The sequence below is a fragment of the Silene latifolia genome, chromosome X (genome assembly GCF_048544455.1).
Source record: "Silene latifolia isolate original U9 population chromosome X, ASM4854445v1, whole genome shotgun sequence".
Classification (NCBI taxonomy): domain Eukaryota; kingdom Viridiplantae; phylum Streptophyta; class Magnoliopsida; order Caryophyllales; family Caryophyllaceae; genus Silene; species Silene latifolia.
Genome location: NC_133537.1, coordinates 158991062 through 159009399, shown reverse-complemented (window position 1 = coordinate 159009399; position 18338 = coordinate 158991062). Strand labels below are relative to the sequence as shown.

The 18338-nt window shown below is 42.7% G+C and overlaps 1 protein-coding gene across 1 annotated transcript; it reads left to right on the top strand.

Annotated features, from left to right (window-relative positions):
- Positions 1 to 16031: 16031 nt before the first annotated feature.
- LOC141618679 (uncharacterized) lies at positions 16032 to 17788 on the top strand. The gene is made up of 3 exons (XM_074435761.1): positions 16032 to 16149; positions 16867 to 17273; positions 17360 to 17788. The coding sequence occupies exons 1-3, from the start codon at positions 16032 to 16034 to the stop codon at positions 17786 to 17788; spliced, it is 954 nt and encodes a 317-aa protein (XP_074291862.1).
- The last annotated feature ends 550 nt before the right edge of the window (positions 17789 to 18338 follow it).

Sequence of the window (18338 nt, the reverse complement as noted above, 5' to 3'; positions counted from 1 at the left end):
TTTATATCTTGCTTGCGGTTGACTATGTCTCGAAGTGGGTGGAGGCGATCCCCACAAGAGTTGATGATGCCAAGACCGTGTCTAGCTTCATTCAAAGCTTTATCTTCTCAAGATTTGGTTTCCCAAAGGCTATCATAAGTGATCGGGGGACGCACTTTTGCAACCGGGTTATTCAAGGATTATTGAAGAAATATGGAGTCCTTCATAAGGTCTCCACCACTTATCACCCTCAAACAAACGGGCAAGTGGAAGTGTCCAATCGTGAGATTAAAGGGATCCTTGAAAAAACGGTGAACCCGGAACGGAAGGATTGGAGCAAGCGGTTGGATGATGCATTATGGGCATACCGCACGGCGTATAAGACTCCTATTGGCATGTCTCCCTATCGTCTCATATATGGGAAGACATGCCACCTCCCGGTGGAAGTTGAGCACAAAGCCTATTGGGCTATCAAGTCCTTCAATCAAAGTGTGGATGAAGCGGGGTTGCACCAGAAGTTGCAAATTCAAGAAATGGAAGAAATCCGGTTAGACTCTTATGACAACGCCGCGATTTACAAGGAAAAAGCTCGGATATGGCATGGCAAGATGATATCCCGAAGAAGCTTTAAGGAAGGAGACAAGGTCCTTGTGTTCCAAAATCGGTTCAAACTTTTTTCGGGCAAGTTGCGATCCCGGTAGTTCGGTCCTTACATTGTCAAGAAAGTACATCCACATGGGGCGGTGGATGTAGAGACTCCCAACTCGGGAAAGTTTGTAATACTCCGTATTTATAAGTCTTGGGGTACTCTATCGAGTAGGCCTTACTCTGTCGAGTAAGGGTAAGTTGCGAAATAAAATAGTTTCTGACCTGTTGGGTACTCGATCGAGTAGCTGGGGCACTCGATCGAGTAAGGGGGTACTCGATCGAGTACCTTGGGTACTCGATCGAGTGTCCGGTTTTACGGGGAGTTTTCTCGGGTTTTGTTAATTATGCGATTAAGGTATTTAAGCTTCATCGTCATTATTCTAAATCACTTTTACAAAACCTAAATTCCTGTTTAAGAGAGAAAGCAAACAAGTTCGTCTTCTTAATCGCATTCTTAGCAATTCCGGAGTTCGACGACGGTCGAGTTCTTGTCGTTGTTCGTACCGTTGAGTTCCTTGCGTCGAGGGTAAGATCTATGTACCCTTTTTATTGTATTTCCTTTGATTTGGTTAAACCCTAATTTAGAGATTGGGGGTTTTATGTGTAGTATGTGATGTGGTAGCCTCTATGTGTTGTATGATAGGAGGAGGGTTCATAGAAGAGGCCTTTTGACTCAGCAGTAGAGACCGTCTGATTGTGTGCATACCAGGTAGGATTTCCTACTCAGTATTAGTCCCATAATGGGATATTGGTTGATGTATTGTATTTGGTTGTTTGATATAATAATTGTATTGTGATTGTGGTTGTGATCGTTGTTGATGGTTCGCGAGGCGTGGCCTCGGCTGAGTGGGGTCACTTGCGGGAGTGACTTCACGCCCTAGTTTCGCCTTCTGTGGAACCCGCCACAGAAGGGATGTGCACATTAATGGACGGGGTTATCGCTCACTATGTGGAGCGGGGATTTGGTGGGTACGGCCATGGTCCCCCATCTGGCGGTGGTCCAAAGGTGGACGGTCGATATTGAGATGATGGGAATTGGTTGGTTGTGTGTGTGTGTGTGTGACATTAAGTCGTCTGTTTATCTTATCATTGTTGTTTATATTGATTGTGTGATTAGTATCTTGACCTCGGTGTTGTTTTGTAAACTGCGGTGATCCATTCGGGGATGGTGAGCGGATATTGAGCAGTATTGAGATGAGTCTTGGGATAGCTAGGATGCCACGACATGATGATAGGAGTCTTCCGCTTTGTAGCTTTTAGTTTATTTACATTTCGATTAGAACAGTCGGTTTGAGAACATGTATCGTACTTTTGGTTTGGTTTTAAGGATTGTATCTATTCGTTAATCATTTATAATAAACGTTGTTTCTTCATTGTTGTTTGATTATCATTGCCTCGGGTAACCGAGATGGTAATGTCTTCATACCCGAGTGGTCCTGGTAAGGCACTTGGAGTATGGGGTGTTACAAATGGTATCCGAGCGACGATCCTGAAACCTGTAACCAATGAACCTAATGAACATAGGAGTCAATTAAAATGAACCCGGGGTAAAAGTTGTAGGAGCTAGTGCAAAGGCTTGGGAGACGTCCTAAAGTCGCAAGGGTCGCCCTACAACTTTGAACCGGTCACATGGGGGAAGTGTTTGTCGAGTCGTATGTGTGTTTGGTTAACTTGTGTAAGAATGTGATGAAATGTGTTAATTGTTGGGTGTTGAAGTAGAAAGTTGAGCATGTGAAAGAAAATGGTGATATGTGGGAACTTGTTGATGAGATGATAACATGTTGGATGATTTACAATGTGGCATTTAATAACATGATAAAATGATCTCGTAGATAGTAGGAAGGATGCGTAGCATGTTTATTATGATATAATGTGGTTTATAAGTTTAGCATGTTAGCATATGACGTAACATGCGGGTAGCTTTTATGTATTAGCATGACTCGATCGAGTGGGACTGACTCGATCGGATGGGTTTTTGACGATTTTGAGTCCGAGATCGTGTTTTTGGGTACTCGATCGAGTAACTAGGGGTACTCGATCGAGTAGGGGGTCACTCGATCGAGTAGCCTAGCTACTCGGTCGAGTAGGTAAGAGATCAGAAGGTCTGTTAGGGGTCTGATGTTTGGGTACTCGATCGAGTATGTTGGGCACTCGATCGAGTAGCCCGTTACTCGATCGAGTGGGTTTGGGAACTCGATCGAGTAGGTCCTGGGTGGCGTGTTTTCGTGTTTTGAAGTTTAGTATGTGTGTTCATATCTACCCTTTCTTATATATGTATAGTTTCAAGATGCCGCCCAAGAAGACTGCTTTGTATGCGAGAGCTGAGCTTATGACTGTGGATGACATCGTTAAGATGTTAGAGCACCAGGATGCTCTTACTGAGACCCTAAAGAAAGTGAATGAGGATAAGAATAAGGATAAGGAGAAGGAGGTTGACCATTCTAAAATCAGCCTCTACATTGCGAGGTTTAACCCGAAAGAGTACAAGGGAGTTGGGGAGCCTAATCTTCTTGATAGTTGGCTGAGAGAGATGGAGAACATATTAGACTTGGTTCACTGCCCTGATGAGATGAGAGTGGAACAGGCTGCGTTCTATCTGAGGGAGGCAGCAGGCAAGTGGTGGGATTCAGTGAAAGTGAGTGCTAAGGAGATATATACAAACCAAGGCTTACCTGCTATACCTTGGGAGGAGTTTCGTAGGGCTGTGAGGAAGGAGTTTGTACCGGAACATGTGAGGAGTAAGTTGAGAGAAGAGTTTGATGGTTTTAAGATGACCGCCGAGATGTCGTGGGCTGAGTACTACAGTTTGTTCAATGAGAAGTCTAGGTATCTTTGAGGATATGGGTTTGAGTGAGGAGAATCTGACATTGAGGTTTGAGAGGGGGTTGACCCCTAAGATTATGGATAAGTTACCCGTGGGAGTCCTTACTGATGTTAAGGAAGCTTATGAGAGGGCTGGGAGAGCTGAGAGGTTGGTGGAGATGGCTCAGGAGAGGTTAGGTGGTGAGAAGAGGAAGTCTGAGAGCGAGGGTGGTGGCCAATCGAATCACAAGAAAGGCAACCACAATCAGTCCAAGGGATTTTCTTCCTGCAGGTTGATCTTTGGGGCTTCATTTGGACGTGGTCGTGGAAGTGTGAGTAATAGTTGGGGAGTGACTGCTATAGCCGTGTGGTGGTGTAGGCCACAAGAGACATGAGTGCACAAGTGCACCGGATCTTTCCGGAGACTGCGCGAGCTTCGCGAGCAACAGACCGGCTGGATCATGGCCAAACCGGGGAAGTCAGAGTTACCAAAGTGGAGGCAACCGCAACGGCGGTAATTCTTATCAGAAACCACCGGCGAACAACAACAACAATCAAGGGTCGGGTGCTAAGCCGACCACCTCAGCCAGTACTGTCCAGGGAGGTGGGCAGAAGACCAGTGGCAAGTTATTCATGATGGAGAAGAAAGCAGCCGAGGAAGATGCGCACGTTATCACCGGTACATTCCTTGTTAATGGTATTCCTACCTTTGTTTTGTTTGATTCGGGGGCTTCTCAGTCATTTGTGTCTTCGAGTCACGTCAAACAGTTGGGTTTGAGAGTATATGAGTCTGTTAGTGAGTAAGTTTTCATACCTTCGGGTGAGTCTGTATCGTGTGGGAGATTGTTCAGAGATGTATCTTTGATAGTTGGGCAAGTTGATTTCCCTGTAGACTTGCTAGAGTTTCCTTTTAACGGTTTTGAGATGATAGTCGGGATGGATTGGTTAGGAAAGTATAAAGCTAAGATAGACTGTCATCAAAAGAAAGTGTCTTTAAGAGGTCCTAAGGGTGTTAGTGTGTCTTATCGTGGGTTTCTAGTCAAACCCAAAGTTAAGTTGATTGCAAAATTGTTACCTTGAAGTCTTATCTGAGGAAGGGATGTCCTTTGATCTTGTGCCATGTGAGAGATGACCGGATAGAGAGTCTGACGGTTGATGAGATACCGGTGGTGGGAGAGTTTGCAGATGTTTTTCCAGAGGAGATTCCGGGGTTGCCACCGAAGAGGGAGATAGATTTCACCGTTGAGTTGAAGCCAGGGACGGGGCCAATCTCTAAGGCACCGTACCGTATGGGTCCTAAGGAGATGGAGGAGCTTAGGAAGCGATTGGATGATCGATAGAGAAGGGATACATTAGACCAAGTGTATCGCCGTGGGGAGCACCGATTCTTTTTCGTGAAGAAGAAAGATGGGAGTTTGAGGTTGTGCATAGATTACAGGGAGCCGAACCGAGTGACGATAAAGAACAAGTATCCTTTGCCAAGGATAGATGACCTGTTTGACCAGGTTGAGTGGTGCAAACAGTCTTTTCTAAGATTGATTTGAGGTCGGGGTACCATCGGTGAAGATTAGAGAGGTGGACATACCAAAGATAACTTTCACGTCGAGATATGGCCATTATGAGTATGTGGTGATGCCGTTTGGGTTGTCTAATGCGCCAAGATGTTTATGGATTTGATGAACAGAATCTTGAACGTTCTTGGACCAGTTTGTAGTGGTGTTTATCGATGATATCTTAGTCTACTCTAAGACTAAGGAGGAGCATGAGGAGCATTTGAGGATCGTGTTGCAGACTTTGAGGGATCATGAGTTGTATGCTAAGCTGTCCAAGTGTGAGTTCTGGTTAGAGAAAGTTGCTTTTCTGGGGCATGTAATTTCAAAATATGGGGTAGTCGTGTGGATCCGGCGAAGATTGAGGCAGTGACAAAGTGGGAAGCACCGAAGAATGTTGCCGAGGTTAGGAGTTTCTTGGGTTTAGCCGGATACTACGACGGTTCGTGAAAGATTTCTCCAAGATAGCTAGACCGATGACAGCGTTGATGAGGAAAGAGAACAGGTTTCGTTGGGATGAGAGTTGTGAGACGGCGTTCCAAACATTAAAGGAGCGTTTGACCACGCTCCTGTCTTAGCATTACTGAAGGAGCGAGAACTTTGAGGTTTATACAGATGCCTCGAAGAATGGGCTGGGATGTGTGTTGATGCAGAATGGTAAAGTGATTGCCTATGCTTCTAGGCAATTGAAGCCTTATGAGGAGAACTACCCTACTCATGATCTGGAGTTGGGTGCAGTGGTGTTTGCTCTCAAGATTTGGAGACATTACCTCTATGGAGCAATCTTTAAGGTATTTTCTGATCACAAGAGTCTCAAGTACATCTTCACGCAGAAGGAGTTGAACATGAGACAGAGGAGGTGGATGGAACTGATTGGCGATTATGACATGGAGATCATCTACCATGAAGGGAAGGCCAATGTTGTTGCTTTGATGCTTTGAGTAGGAAGAGTGTACATTCTCGTGTACGACTCTATCCTTGATGAGGCCGAGGATGAGGTAGCGAGTTTTGGGATACATATGATGCGAAAAGGAGATGCCATGGGTGATATGACAAAGACATCTTGAGATTTACGATGATATTCGAGGTAAGCAGGCTTTGGATCCTAAGATAGTGGAGTGGAGAGCTGGAGTAGAGAAAGGGACAGTGTCCCGGTTTTCTATTCATACAGATGGTAGTTTGAGGTTTGATGGTAGGTGGTGTGTTCCTAATGATGAGGAGCTGAAAAAGACTATCATGACAGAGGCACATTGCACACCATATTCAGTTCATCCAGGAGGAGACAAGCTATACAAGGATTTGAAGAAAACGTTTTGGTGGCCTGGGATGAAGAAAGAGACAGCTGAGTTTGTGTCTCGTTGTTTGACATGCCAGAGAGTTAAAGGGGAACAGAGACGACCACAAGGTAAGATTCAGTCTTTAGAGGTACATGAGTGGAAGTGGGAATCCATTTCCATGGATTTCATTGTGGGTTTGCCAAAGAGTCAACAAGGTAACAACATGATTTGGGTGATAGTGGATCGTCGACCAAGTCGGCTTACTTTGTTCCAATGAAAGATACATGGACTAAGGCACAATCGGCTATGGCCTATCGAAAGAACGTGCTTAAGTTACATGGAGTCCCTAAGGACATAGTGTCTGACAGAGATGCGAGGTTTATATCGAGGTTTTGGAAGGAGTTGCAGGAATCGTTGGGAACAACTTTGAAGATGAGTACAGCATTTCATCCTGCGACAGACGGCAAACGCGAGAGAACAATCAAGACTCTTGAGGATATGTTGCGAGCTTGTGTGATGGATTTTGGTGGTAGGCGGGAGCGGAGGTTGGACTTGATAGAATTTTCTTACAATAACACTATCACACCAAAGATAGGTATGGCACCGTTTGAGGCTTTGTATGGGAGGAGATGTAGGAGTCCAATCTGTTGGGACGATAGTCTTTGAGGCAAAGGTGGTTTTAGGACCAGAGATGGTGCATGAGATGGTGGAAAAGATTAAGATGATCGAAACGGATGAGAAGCGGCTCGGGATCGACAAAAGAGTTACGCAGATCTACATCGCCGGGACATAGAGTTTTAAGTTAGGGACAAGGTTCTTTTGAAAGTGTCTCCTATGCGCGGGGTTATGAGATTTGGGAAGAAAGGCAAGCTAAGTCAAAAGTTTATAGGGCCTTATGAGATCTTAGAGCGAGTTGGGGAAGTTGCTTATCGTCTGGCTTTACCAGCTGCATTAGAGAGAGTGCATAATGTGTTTCATGTATCGCAGCTGCGGAAGTATGTGAGTGACCCGTCACATGTGTTAGAGGCAGAGAGCTTAGAGCTAGATGAGTCCTTATCATATCTTGAGGTGCCTAAGCAGATTCTAGACCGAAAGGTTAGAAAGACTAGGGGTGGTGAGACAGTTTTGCTTAAGATCCTTTGGTCTAACCACGAGACCGAGGAAGCTACATGGGAGCCAGAGGAAGCTATGAAAGAGCGTTACCCTTTTCTTTTTGATCTGGTATGTATGGTTACGGGGACGTAACCTTGTTTCTTTTAGGGGGTAGGAGATGATCGCGAGCGCTTTTAAGAGTTTTATACCCCTTTTATATGTTGTGTCGGTATGTTTGTCGGGATGAGTTGGGTTAGTATCATGTTTTATGTTGAATTTTGTTTTGGTTGTTGAGTCGGGAATGTTGTGGGAGTACCTTTGTTTAGTAGTGGTTTGAACTTCGGGGACGAAGTTCCTTTTAAGGAGGGAAGACTGTAATACTCCGTATTTATAAGTCTTGGGGTACTCTATCGAGTAGGCCTTACTCTGTCGAGTAAGGGTAAGTTGCGAAATAAAATAGTTTCGACCTGTTGGGTACTCGATCGAGTAGCTGGGGCACTCGATCGAGTAAGGGGTACTCGATCGAGTACCTTGGGTACTCGATCGAGTGTCCTAGGTTTTGACGGGGAGTTTTCTCGGGTTTTGTTAATTATGCGATTAAGGTATTTAAGCTTCATCGTCATTATTCTAAATCACTTTTACAAAACCTAAATTCCTGTTTAAGAGAGAAAGCAAACAAGTTCATCTTCTTAATCGCATTCTTAGCAATTCCGAGTTCGACGGCCGGTCGCTTCTTGTCGTTGTTAAATGCCGTTGGGTTCCTTGCGTCGAGGGTAAGATCTATGTACCCTTTTTATTGTATTTCCTTTGATTGGGTTAAACCCTAATTTAGAGATTAGGGGTTTTATGTGTAGTATGTGATGTGGTAGCCTCTATGTGTTGTATGATAGGAGGAGGGTTCATAGAAGAGGCCTTTTGACTCAAAGGTAGAGAGACCGTCGATTGTGTGCATACCAGGTAGGATTTCCTACTCAGCATTAGTCCCATAATGGGATATTGGTTGATGTATTGTATTTGGTTGTTTGATATAATAATTGTCTTTGTAATGGTGGTTGTGATCGTTGTTGATGGTTCGCGAGGCGTGGCCTCGGGCCGAGTGGGGTCACTTGCGGGAGTGACTTCACGCCCTAGTTTCGCCTTACATGGAACCCGCCACGAAGGGATGTGCACATTAATGGACAGGGTTATCGCTCACTATGTGGAGCGGGGATTTGGTGGGTGCGGTGCGGTCCCCCATGGCGGGCTGGTCCAAAGTGGACGGTCGATATTGAGATGATGGGAATTGGTTGGTTGTGTGTGTGTGTGACGTTAAGCTGTCATGCTTTATCTTATCATTGCTGTTTATATTGATTGTGTGATTAGTACTGACCCCGGTGTTTTTTTGTAAACCTGCGGTGATCCATTCGGGGATGGTGAGCAGATATTGAGCAGGTATTGAGATGAGTACTGGGATAGCTGGGATGCCACGACATGATGATAGGAGTCTTCCGCTGTAGCTTTTAGTTTATTTACATTTCAGTTAGAACAGTCAGTTTGAGAACATGTATCGTACTTTTGGTTTGGTTTTAAGGATTGTATCTATTCGTTAATCATTTATAATAAACGTTGTTTCTTCATTGTTGTTTGATTATCATTACCTCGGGTAACCGAGATGGTAATGTCTTCATATCTGAGTGGTCCTGGTAAGGCACTTGGAGTATGGGGGTGTTACAAAGTTGATCAAAGTTAATGGACAACGAATCAAAGTCTACCATGAAGGAATGCAAGGCCTTGAAGAAGAAGAAGAGATTCGATTGGAGGATCCCGTTGACAAAGATTAATCCTCATGAAGCATTATATCGAGCCATCGACATTAAATAATGGCAAATTTGTAAATATTCTATCTCCATTTAATTGCTTTCCTAGTGTAGTTCATTACCGTAATTTATTTCCTTGCATTTTAATTTCGTTTTAACCAATTTAATTTTCATTGAAATTTAAAAAGCACTTGAGGTTTGTTAAATGATGTAGTGATTTGCAAAAACCCTCTTGGAAGGCGTGTCCAAGAGGAGATGAGAGCCGGGTTTAATGTACAAGTTCAATGGAAGAAGCAAAGAAAGGGGAACAAGGAAAAAGGGGGCCAAATTTGGCTAAGTATGAAAATGGGAATTAAAAGGAATTAGGAGCAAAATCTGCAAATGGTGCGCGACTGCGCAAAGGGTCTCATGGCAACGCTGATTGCGCAGCAAGACTAAAAATTGCGCGACTGCTCTTGCAGTCGATTTTCCGCTTCTTTACCTTTCCCAATCTCGTCAAATTCATCATTATACACAAACCCTTTCATCGAAAAAAAAACCCAATACCCACTCTCAATCACTCCAAAACCCATCAAATTACCTCATTTCATCATCAAACCTCAAATCCCTTCACCAAATTCTTCATATAATTCGGTTGTGCCGTCAAAAACACAATCAAAACACCAAATTTCTGACAAAATGCCCACATTCCCCAAGAACCCTAAAATTTTTCGGGTCAATTTGAAACTTCTACAAGTGGATTTACGGGTCGCAAGGGGATTTTTACGCAACATCCATCATTATTCAAGCAAGTTTGAGAAGTTCCGGGGAGGTATAACAACTTTCCTCTACTTTCTTTGTTTCACATTAGTTTAATCCGATTTACATTAGTTAGTTGGGTTAAATTCTTGCTTTTGTTGATTATTGTGGATTATTGGCAAAGATTTTCTGTTAGGGAAGGAAGAATTCGAAAAAACCACCTTAAACAAGCAAGTTTTTGCTAGTGCACATAAGGTGTTTGTTGAATTGCCCCATAGAAAAATTTTCAGTTTTTGGTTGTTTTAAGTGTCTTTTGAAACTTTTGTTGGACAACAAAAATGGTTTTCGGAATTGGAAAAGGGAAATCAAAGAAGAGAGGTGAATCCTCCACTCAAGCACAATCCAATGCACCACCACCACCACCTAAGCCTTTTCGGGGGGGTGAGGGTTTGCCCACACAATCCAAAAATTTCTTCAAGGCCCTTGAGAGCAAACCTCTACATGTATCAAAATTTCTTCACCCCGGGACATTGAGGGATATGGGAATTTATGACCAAACCCTTGCTTTCCTAACCAAGGTGGGGCTTGAGAGGTACATGAACCTTCAACTTAACACTTACCCCGCCTATACTTTGGAATTCCTATCTACCTTACATGTCACGGGGGAAAAGGAGAGTGCAAGGGTAAACTTCCAGTTGAATAAAGTGTGGCATACTCTCACTTTCGAAAGGGTGAGGGAAATCTTGAGAGTCACTAGACCACCCTCCTCCATTAACCTACAAGGAACAGCATTGAATGATGTATGGGTTGGCCTCACGGGGAAGACTCATATGACGAATACTGACAAAACCTCCGCCATCACAACCCCCCCCCCCCCAATCCGCAGCTTTACCCTGATGATATCTTGTTTCTTCTTTTCGATGGGGGAGCCAACAAAATTCAATGATGGTGTGCGTGAGTGCATATGGTCAATGTTACCTGAGGGGGAGGGGGTACCGGATTGGGCAAGGCTCTTTGTGGTGAGTGCGGCAAAGCATATAGAGAAAAAGGGGAGCATAAATTATGGGGGATTAGTCACTCTCTTTGTGGCTAGCTTGGTGTGTAACATTCCCAAAGACCAACCTAGGGTGTGGGGGCAACAACCTATACAATGAAGCGGGGTTGGTTGAGACCCACATGATCAAAGTCTTGGACACTCTCATATGGAGTTGTTATTGGTTGGGGGTGGGGGATGTACAACACATGAGGCTACCCATGAATGGCCCCCTTCCAAGTGGTTGAGAGCCCGAGACTTCTATTGTCCCGCGGAGGGAAACCTACCCAATCCACCCCCACAAAGAGTACGCAAGAGAAGAGCCATTGAGCCATCCCATGGTCCCCAACAAATGGAGGAAAGAGAGGTTGAGATTATTGAGGGGGGATTTCATGATACCCGCCACATCTCTTCATCCTACCAACCACCTCAAGATACCCCTATGTATGAAGTTGTGGGTTCCTCAAATCCCACCATGGAACCTTGGCAGCATCAAATGTTCCAATACTTTGAAGATACCTGGGGAACCTTGGCAACTATAAGTGGGAGGGTTGAGAGCTCCCATACTTGGCAACAACAACATGGGCCAAGGTTGGAGAGCTTGGAACAATTTCAACATGCCTTTGAGGAGTACAAAAGGTTGGGGGATGAGGCCGAATTGGCTCAAAGAAGAATGCTTGAAGGGATTGTTAAAAGACAAGAGGAGTCTTATACTTGGCAACAACAACAAGCCAAGGTTTGGGCGGAGACTCAAGCTATGTGGCAAAGCCAAAATGAGTGGAGGGAACAAGTTAGTCAACAATTTGGGGTGCAAAATGAAAGGCACCACCAATACCTTGAAGATTCCTACCACGACGCCCAAGCTCAAGAGGATTCCTTTGGCCTCATTCGAGGCCTCTTTGACATGTCCCTACACCTTCATGAACCTCAAATACCAACACATCATAAATCAACAACAAGTGGATGACGCCCATGAGAGGGCAAGGAAAGAAAGAGAAAGAAGAGAAAGAAGAAGAGGAAACCGAGGGGCATTTGAGCAAGGTGAAGGCTCGGGCCCCTCCCACAATAATTTTTGAAGAATTTGGCACTCCTCCACATTGAGGACAATGTGAGATTTAAGTGTGGGGGAGAGAGTGAGTGTAATATATGTAAATTGCTCTTTTTGTCAATGCAAGTTTAAAAAAAATACGAAAATCCCGGCTAGGTGAAAACCCACAAGGGTGGACACCTAAGGCAAGATTGGGAAGGTGGTCGAGGACGGAATGAAAACCCGAAAGGGCGTTCCGAGCAAAATTAAAAACTGAGTTGCGAGCCACCATGGGAGGAAAGGAAAAGCTAAGGTGAAAACCCGAAAGGGAACCTTGGGCAAAATGAGAGATTTTCAACAAAAAATGAAAAAAATTGAAAAAGCAACACCAAAAATATGGAGGGACAAGAAGGGAGTGATAAGGAGGGACAAGAAGGGAGTGATAAGGAGGGTCTTGGAAGGAGGCTAGTTTTAGGACTTAATTTCTTGTTTTGTCACAAAAATTTGCTTCAAATTGGTGGTCTTTCGTATTGGCTACTTGAGTTGTTGATTCTTAAGGGTGTTTGGCCAACCAAGTAGCATGATCTTGCATTTACATGGAGTAATAAAGGGGTGTTATAAGTAGTGTTGAGTTGCGATTGATAGGAGGATGAGAGGTCACTTTGTTATTGCCTTGGGCTAAGGCAAGAGTGACCATTACTACCTTGGTTATATAAGAAGGGTGGAGTTAAGTGATGAGTTGGGTTGGTGGTGTGTTGTGTCTTTGTTTAAGGGAGATATAAGGCGGGGGAGCGAGTGAAGAGGTTGTGTCAAAATTTGATTCAAGTTCTTTTCTTCTTAATTGGTGGATTGTGTAAGAGGGAGATATAAGAAGGAAGAGGTAGGGGAAGAGTGATCATTCACTCCTACACTCTCTTGTAGACTATATATTGGCTTATTTCGGGTTTTGCTTGGGACTAGCAAAAGTCTAAGTGTGGGGGAGTTTGATAGTAGTGTTTTGTGTCGGTTTAAGAGGGTGATTTTATCACCCTCGTGTCTTTTAATATGGGTCTTTAAGTATGCTTTTCCTAGTATTTGATAATCGGTTATGATGTGGCAACTTGTCCATTTTACCTCGGTTTTACAATTGATTTTGATGCACGGAACCCGAGGATCAAGAAGAACCTTTCAACGGTCAAGATAAGGCACAAGCGGCTCACACGTGGCCTAATATCCAGCTGGGAGAAGTGAGGAGTGAAGATTAGAAGAAATGAGAATAATTGAAGAGGTCTAGTTCTTGGAAATTAGAAGTCCAAAGTGCGAGCCCAGGCGCAGGCTGCGCAAACATGGGGCGCAGCTGCGCACGATTGCGCAGGCAAGAAAGTTTTTTTGCGCAGGCTGCGCAACTCTGTTTTACGGGGCCTTCTAATCTTATTTTGGGCTTCTTAAGTGGAAATCTTTTTAGGTTTTCGTGCAGCCCTATATATACCCAAGAGTTTGAAGACCTGAAGGGAGGATACAACATCATATCATCTCATCTAATCTCATCATTTAGGGTTTTAAGCTTGTAATAATTTAGAAGACTTTCTCATTCAAGTTGTTATCTTTCTTTGTATTTTAGGTTTATGAAAACTATGGAAGGCTAAATCCTTCCTTGCTTGGTGTAATCCGTTTCAAGTCTTCGACTTTATCATTGTATTGACTCTCTACTCTCTAATCTTTCATTTATTTCAATTTCTAAGTTTTAATGCCATGATGAATGTTTTATTGTGAGAAGTAATTACCCTTGCTTCTTTAATGTTCATCTATTGCTTGTTTATTGAAAAGTTCCTTGCTTTTGTGATAACTTATTGAAGCATCTCATAATTATTGTTATCTTGGCTTAGAGTATCAATCTTTGTGAGTAGAAATTTTTTGTATCATTGGGTTTGTTGGCTTAGATATGCTTTTTTTGATATCACATTTACTTTCCTCTTGGTTGTGTTCTTCATGCTCTTGGCTACAATTCTTACATGGCTTAGTGTTGGAAATTGTAGTTTAAGTAGGATTATCATTGTTAGCTTAGATAGTGGTGATCAATTTCTTGAGGATTGTTGTTGGGTGAATGAAATTGGAGAGAAAAGAGTCTTGCTTTGATAAAAGTTGAAGCTTGTAGGATTATACCAAGTTTTCATCTCTTATAATTTTTGCTTGCATACCAAGTGTTTGTTGCCTTATTTCTTAGGAAAAATCACATCATTTCCATTTTGTCACTTGTTTTCTCCATGCCAATTCTCCTCTTATAGGTCTCAATTGTTTTCCATTGTTAATATCCGTAGTTTGTATTTAGTCTTGTGTTTTGTTCATTGTCATTAGTCTAATATAAGCTTTTAGTCTTAATCCCTTCTCTTGGGTTCGACCCTTGCTTCCCTTTACTACTATTCTTATTGCATAGTGTAGAGTCGAGTTTGGTTTATAAATATCTAATTTGGTAGCTTAATTCTAGCATTTATAACACCTAGTTTTGTGCTAATTAACTTCCTCATCTAAGAATCCATGGAGAAACGCATTGTTGATATCCAACTGATATAAAGGCCATTCGTGGACTGCTGCAATAGCTAAAATGATCCTCACAATTGTCCTCAATGTACATGTAGGAGTAGGAATAAAAGGGGTGGGATCTTTTTTTAGTCATGGAAAGAGAAGCTACTTCTTCTCCAAGGAAACCCTGAAAAACACAAAAACACGTTAATTTTTCATCTTTTTTCTTGCTTTTTCAGCTTGATCATAGCTAAAACAAGAGCGCGGAACAAACAACCTGTGAATTCCGAGAATATAGTTGGAGAACCATCGACTGTAGTGGACTCAGATGCACTATTGTTGAGGATATTACGGAGGAGGAGGCTCTAATGGAGATTCGAGAAGGTAATCTTACCGAGAATGAAAATTCAGGTAATATTCCGTCTGAAACTATGGGTCAATTGCTTAATCTCACTGGGCTATTGGATAAACGTACTCCGATAGTGAGTACAACAGAAGCACCGGGTGATATACAGGCCCCTGTTACGGATTTAGGAATAGGAATTGCGAGACCATGGAATTTGGTAGCGAAACCTTCCCCTGGCATGAGCTTACATTACTGCGAGCAAAGTAGGGATACTGGGATTGTGGAGATTGTTGAGGATGATGTTGTTGATGAACTAAAATTCTGGAAAAACACTCTAATGGGTAATTTTTTTGGGATCTAAGCCTAAACTGCCGCAGGTTGATGAGTTTGTACTAAAGTATTGGAAGAATGTTACACGTCCTATAGTACAATATTATAAAAAAGGGTGGTTTAGCTTCCGGTTTTTCTCTGAAGAGGATATGAATAAGATTTTGAAAGGTGGACCTTGGACAATGGGTGCTAGCAACCTGATTTTGAAGCAATGGTCTCCTTCTTTCTCTCAGGAAATGGATTCTATTTCGCAAGTTCCAGCATGCATGGGTTCTATTCCCGGATTTAGATCCTTTCATGTGGTCTGGTAATGTCTTTAGTAAGATGGCTAGCACAATTGGCAAGCCTCTCTTTGCTGACTTACCAACTACTTTCAAGTCTAAGCTAATGTTTGCTAGGATCTTGGTGGAAGTGGATGTAGCTGAAGACTTGCCCAGCACTGTCCAAGTTATATCTCCATATCATGGTACAACCACACAAAGGATCATCTATGAGTGGTTGCCATACTATTGCCATTGCTGTAGGAAGTTGGGTCACACCAAGGAACATTGCAAATTCACAAAAATTAATAAACAATTGGAGGAGAAACAAAAGGCAAAGAAGGTGGTGCAGGAGTATAGACCAATTACCCAAAAAGTCAATACTCACTCTCACAGTTCAGATGCACCTGACTCGGAATGCAATGGGTTAGGTAATAGTCATCCTGCATTAGGGGTTGAACAACCTGTTGGGGAGAAGGGACAGAGCTCAGAATGCCTTGTGCTAGGCTCCCTTCCTTCACACTCAGGGGTTAGTTCTTCCTCTGATAATAAGGAGGCAGGCTCAGGATCCCATGTGCTAGGTCATCTGTGCTCTGAAACTGTGGAGGAGATTGGTCAGCGGGGGAGGAAGACACTTCAGATGAGGCAGTGCAAATGAATCCTAATTATGGTGTGCTAGTTCAGAATCCTTATTCTGTGCTGCAAGAGGAGGGACCAATATTGGATACTGGTACAGTGGAGGTTCCTCTGGCAGACGAGCCACCAGATCCAGGTCAATGATCATATATTCATGGAATATTAGAGGGTTGAATGACCCAATAAAGCAGCAAGAGGTTAGCGGTTATCTTAAAAGGAATAAAGTTGAGGTACTTGGCTTGTTGGAAACTAGGGTTAAACTAAATAATTTTGCTGCTATCAGGAGGATTTCCCTTCTTATGTTGTTATGAATAATTATTCCCACCATTACAATGGTAGAATATGGGTTTTCTTGGACACTAGAAGGGTCACTCTGATTACTTCTTATGTCCATGATCAATTCATTCATTTAGAACTTATGCATAATGTCTCAAATAAGACTGTCCATATATCTTTTGTCTATGGGAGTAACGATGTTGATCATAGAGATAGCTTGTGGAATGAATTAAGAAGTTTGTTGCCTAAGGTTACCAATTAGATCTTGATGGGAGATTGGAATATTGTGAGAAGTATGAAGGAGAGAATTGGTCCTAATCCTCCCTCTATTAAGGATATGCTGGCCTTTAATCAATGCTTGTTAGATTTCCAGTTGAAGGATCTATAGAGCTTTGGTTGTGAATTTACCTAGACTAATAAAAGAGAGGCTATTACTAGGGTTTGGTCTAGATTGGACAGAGTGCTAGCAAATCCCTTATGGTTCGTCCATTTTCCTTCCACTCAGGTTAATGTCCTACCTTCAGGGGTTTCTGATCACTCATCTCTACTGGTTACTATTACTGATAAATATCAACAGAAAAAAGATTCAGTTACTTAAATTATTGGGAAGAACATCCAGATTATGGGAAGGCTGTTAAGGAGGCTTGGGATATCCCTGTCAGAGGCAATACTATTTACAGATTGTTCTCTAGACTAAAAAATGTTAGACAGAGGCTCATTGACATTCATAAGAATTTCTACTCTGGGATTTCTGGAAAGGTTCAAGAAGCTCAGAAGAATTTGCATGACTGCCAATCCGGTCTTCAAGCTAACTCTCTGGATCCTGCTATGCTAGCTATGGAGCATGATTTATTGCAGACTTACCTGATTCTGAAGAAAGCTGAACACAGCTCCCTACTTCAGAGAGCAAAGATTCAAAACATTACGTATAATGATGCACCCACAAGTTACTATTTTCTAGAATTGCTTCTAGGAAGCATCAAAGTCTCATTGGTCGGATCAAGGATAGACAAGGACCGGCTAGGAGAGGGATGTCTGGTGTTAATCAGACATTTGTTGAATACTATCAGTGGTTGTTAGGTCAGCACAGTTTAGTAGATTCTTCACAGATGGAATCTTTCGATGGGCCTAGGTTTCCTGAATCTGGATGTGAGGAGATTTGCAGAGAGGTTGATGACAAGGAAATCAAACTTTCTCTCTTTTCCATTGCCTTCAATAAGAGTCCTGGGCAGGATGGTTTCTCAGCTCAATTTTTTAAAACTTCTTGGGACACTATCGAGCTTGAGTTTTGTAATGCTGTTAAGGGTTTCTTCATATCTGGGAATATATCAAAGCAAGCAAATACTACCTTGCTTGCCCTCATTCCTAAGAAATTAGTGGTGTCTACTATCATGGACTATAGACCTATAGCCTGTTGCACTGTCTTTTACAAGACAATAAGCAAGATCTTGTGCTCAAGGTTAAAACCTTTCTTACCTGATCTTGTGGGGAAGGAGTAGGGGCATTTGTTAGAGGGAGGAATATTTTTGAAAACATTATGTTGACTCAATCATTAATAAAGGGGTATGGACAGCAGGGAGTCTCTCCTAGGTGCTTAATTAAGGTTGGCATAAGGAAAGCTTTTGACTCCCTCCAATGGGACTTTATAGATAACATGTTGCAGTACTTTAAACTTCCTGAGAAATTTAGAAGGTGGATTCTGGGTTGTATTACCTGTACTTGGTTTAGTTTGAAGGTGAATGGAGGTTATGTAGGGTTTTTTAAAGGGGCTAGTGGACTCAGATAAGGAGACCCCCTCTCTGCTTTTTTGTTTGTCATAAGCATGGAGATCTTATCTAGGCTTCTGGGAGGCATTCATAGGCAACACCAGGTCTCTTATCATCCTAAGTGTGGGAAGATTGGTTTGAACCACCTAATTTTTGCTGATGATTTGATGTTATTTGTTAGAAGAGATGTTCCTTCTGTCAAATCTGTCCCAACATCCCTGGATTCTTTTGCACAGATTTCTGGGTTGTTTGCTAATCCAGATAAAACAAACATTTAATTTAC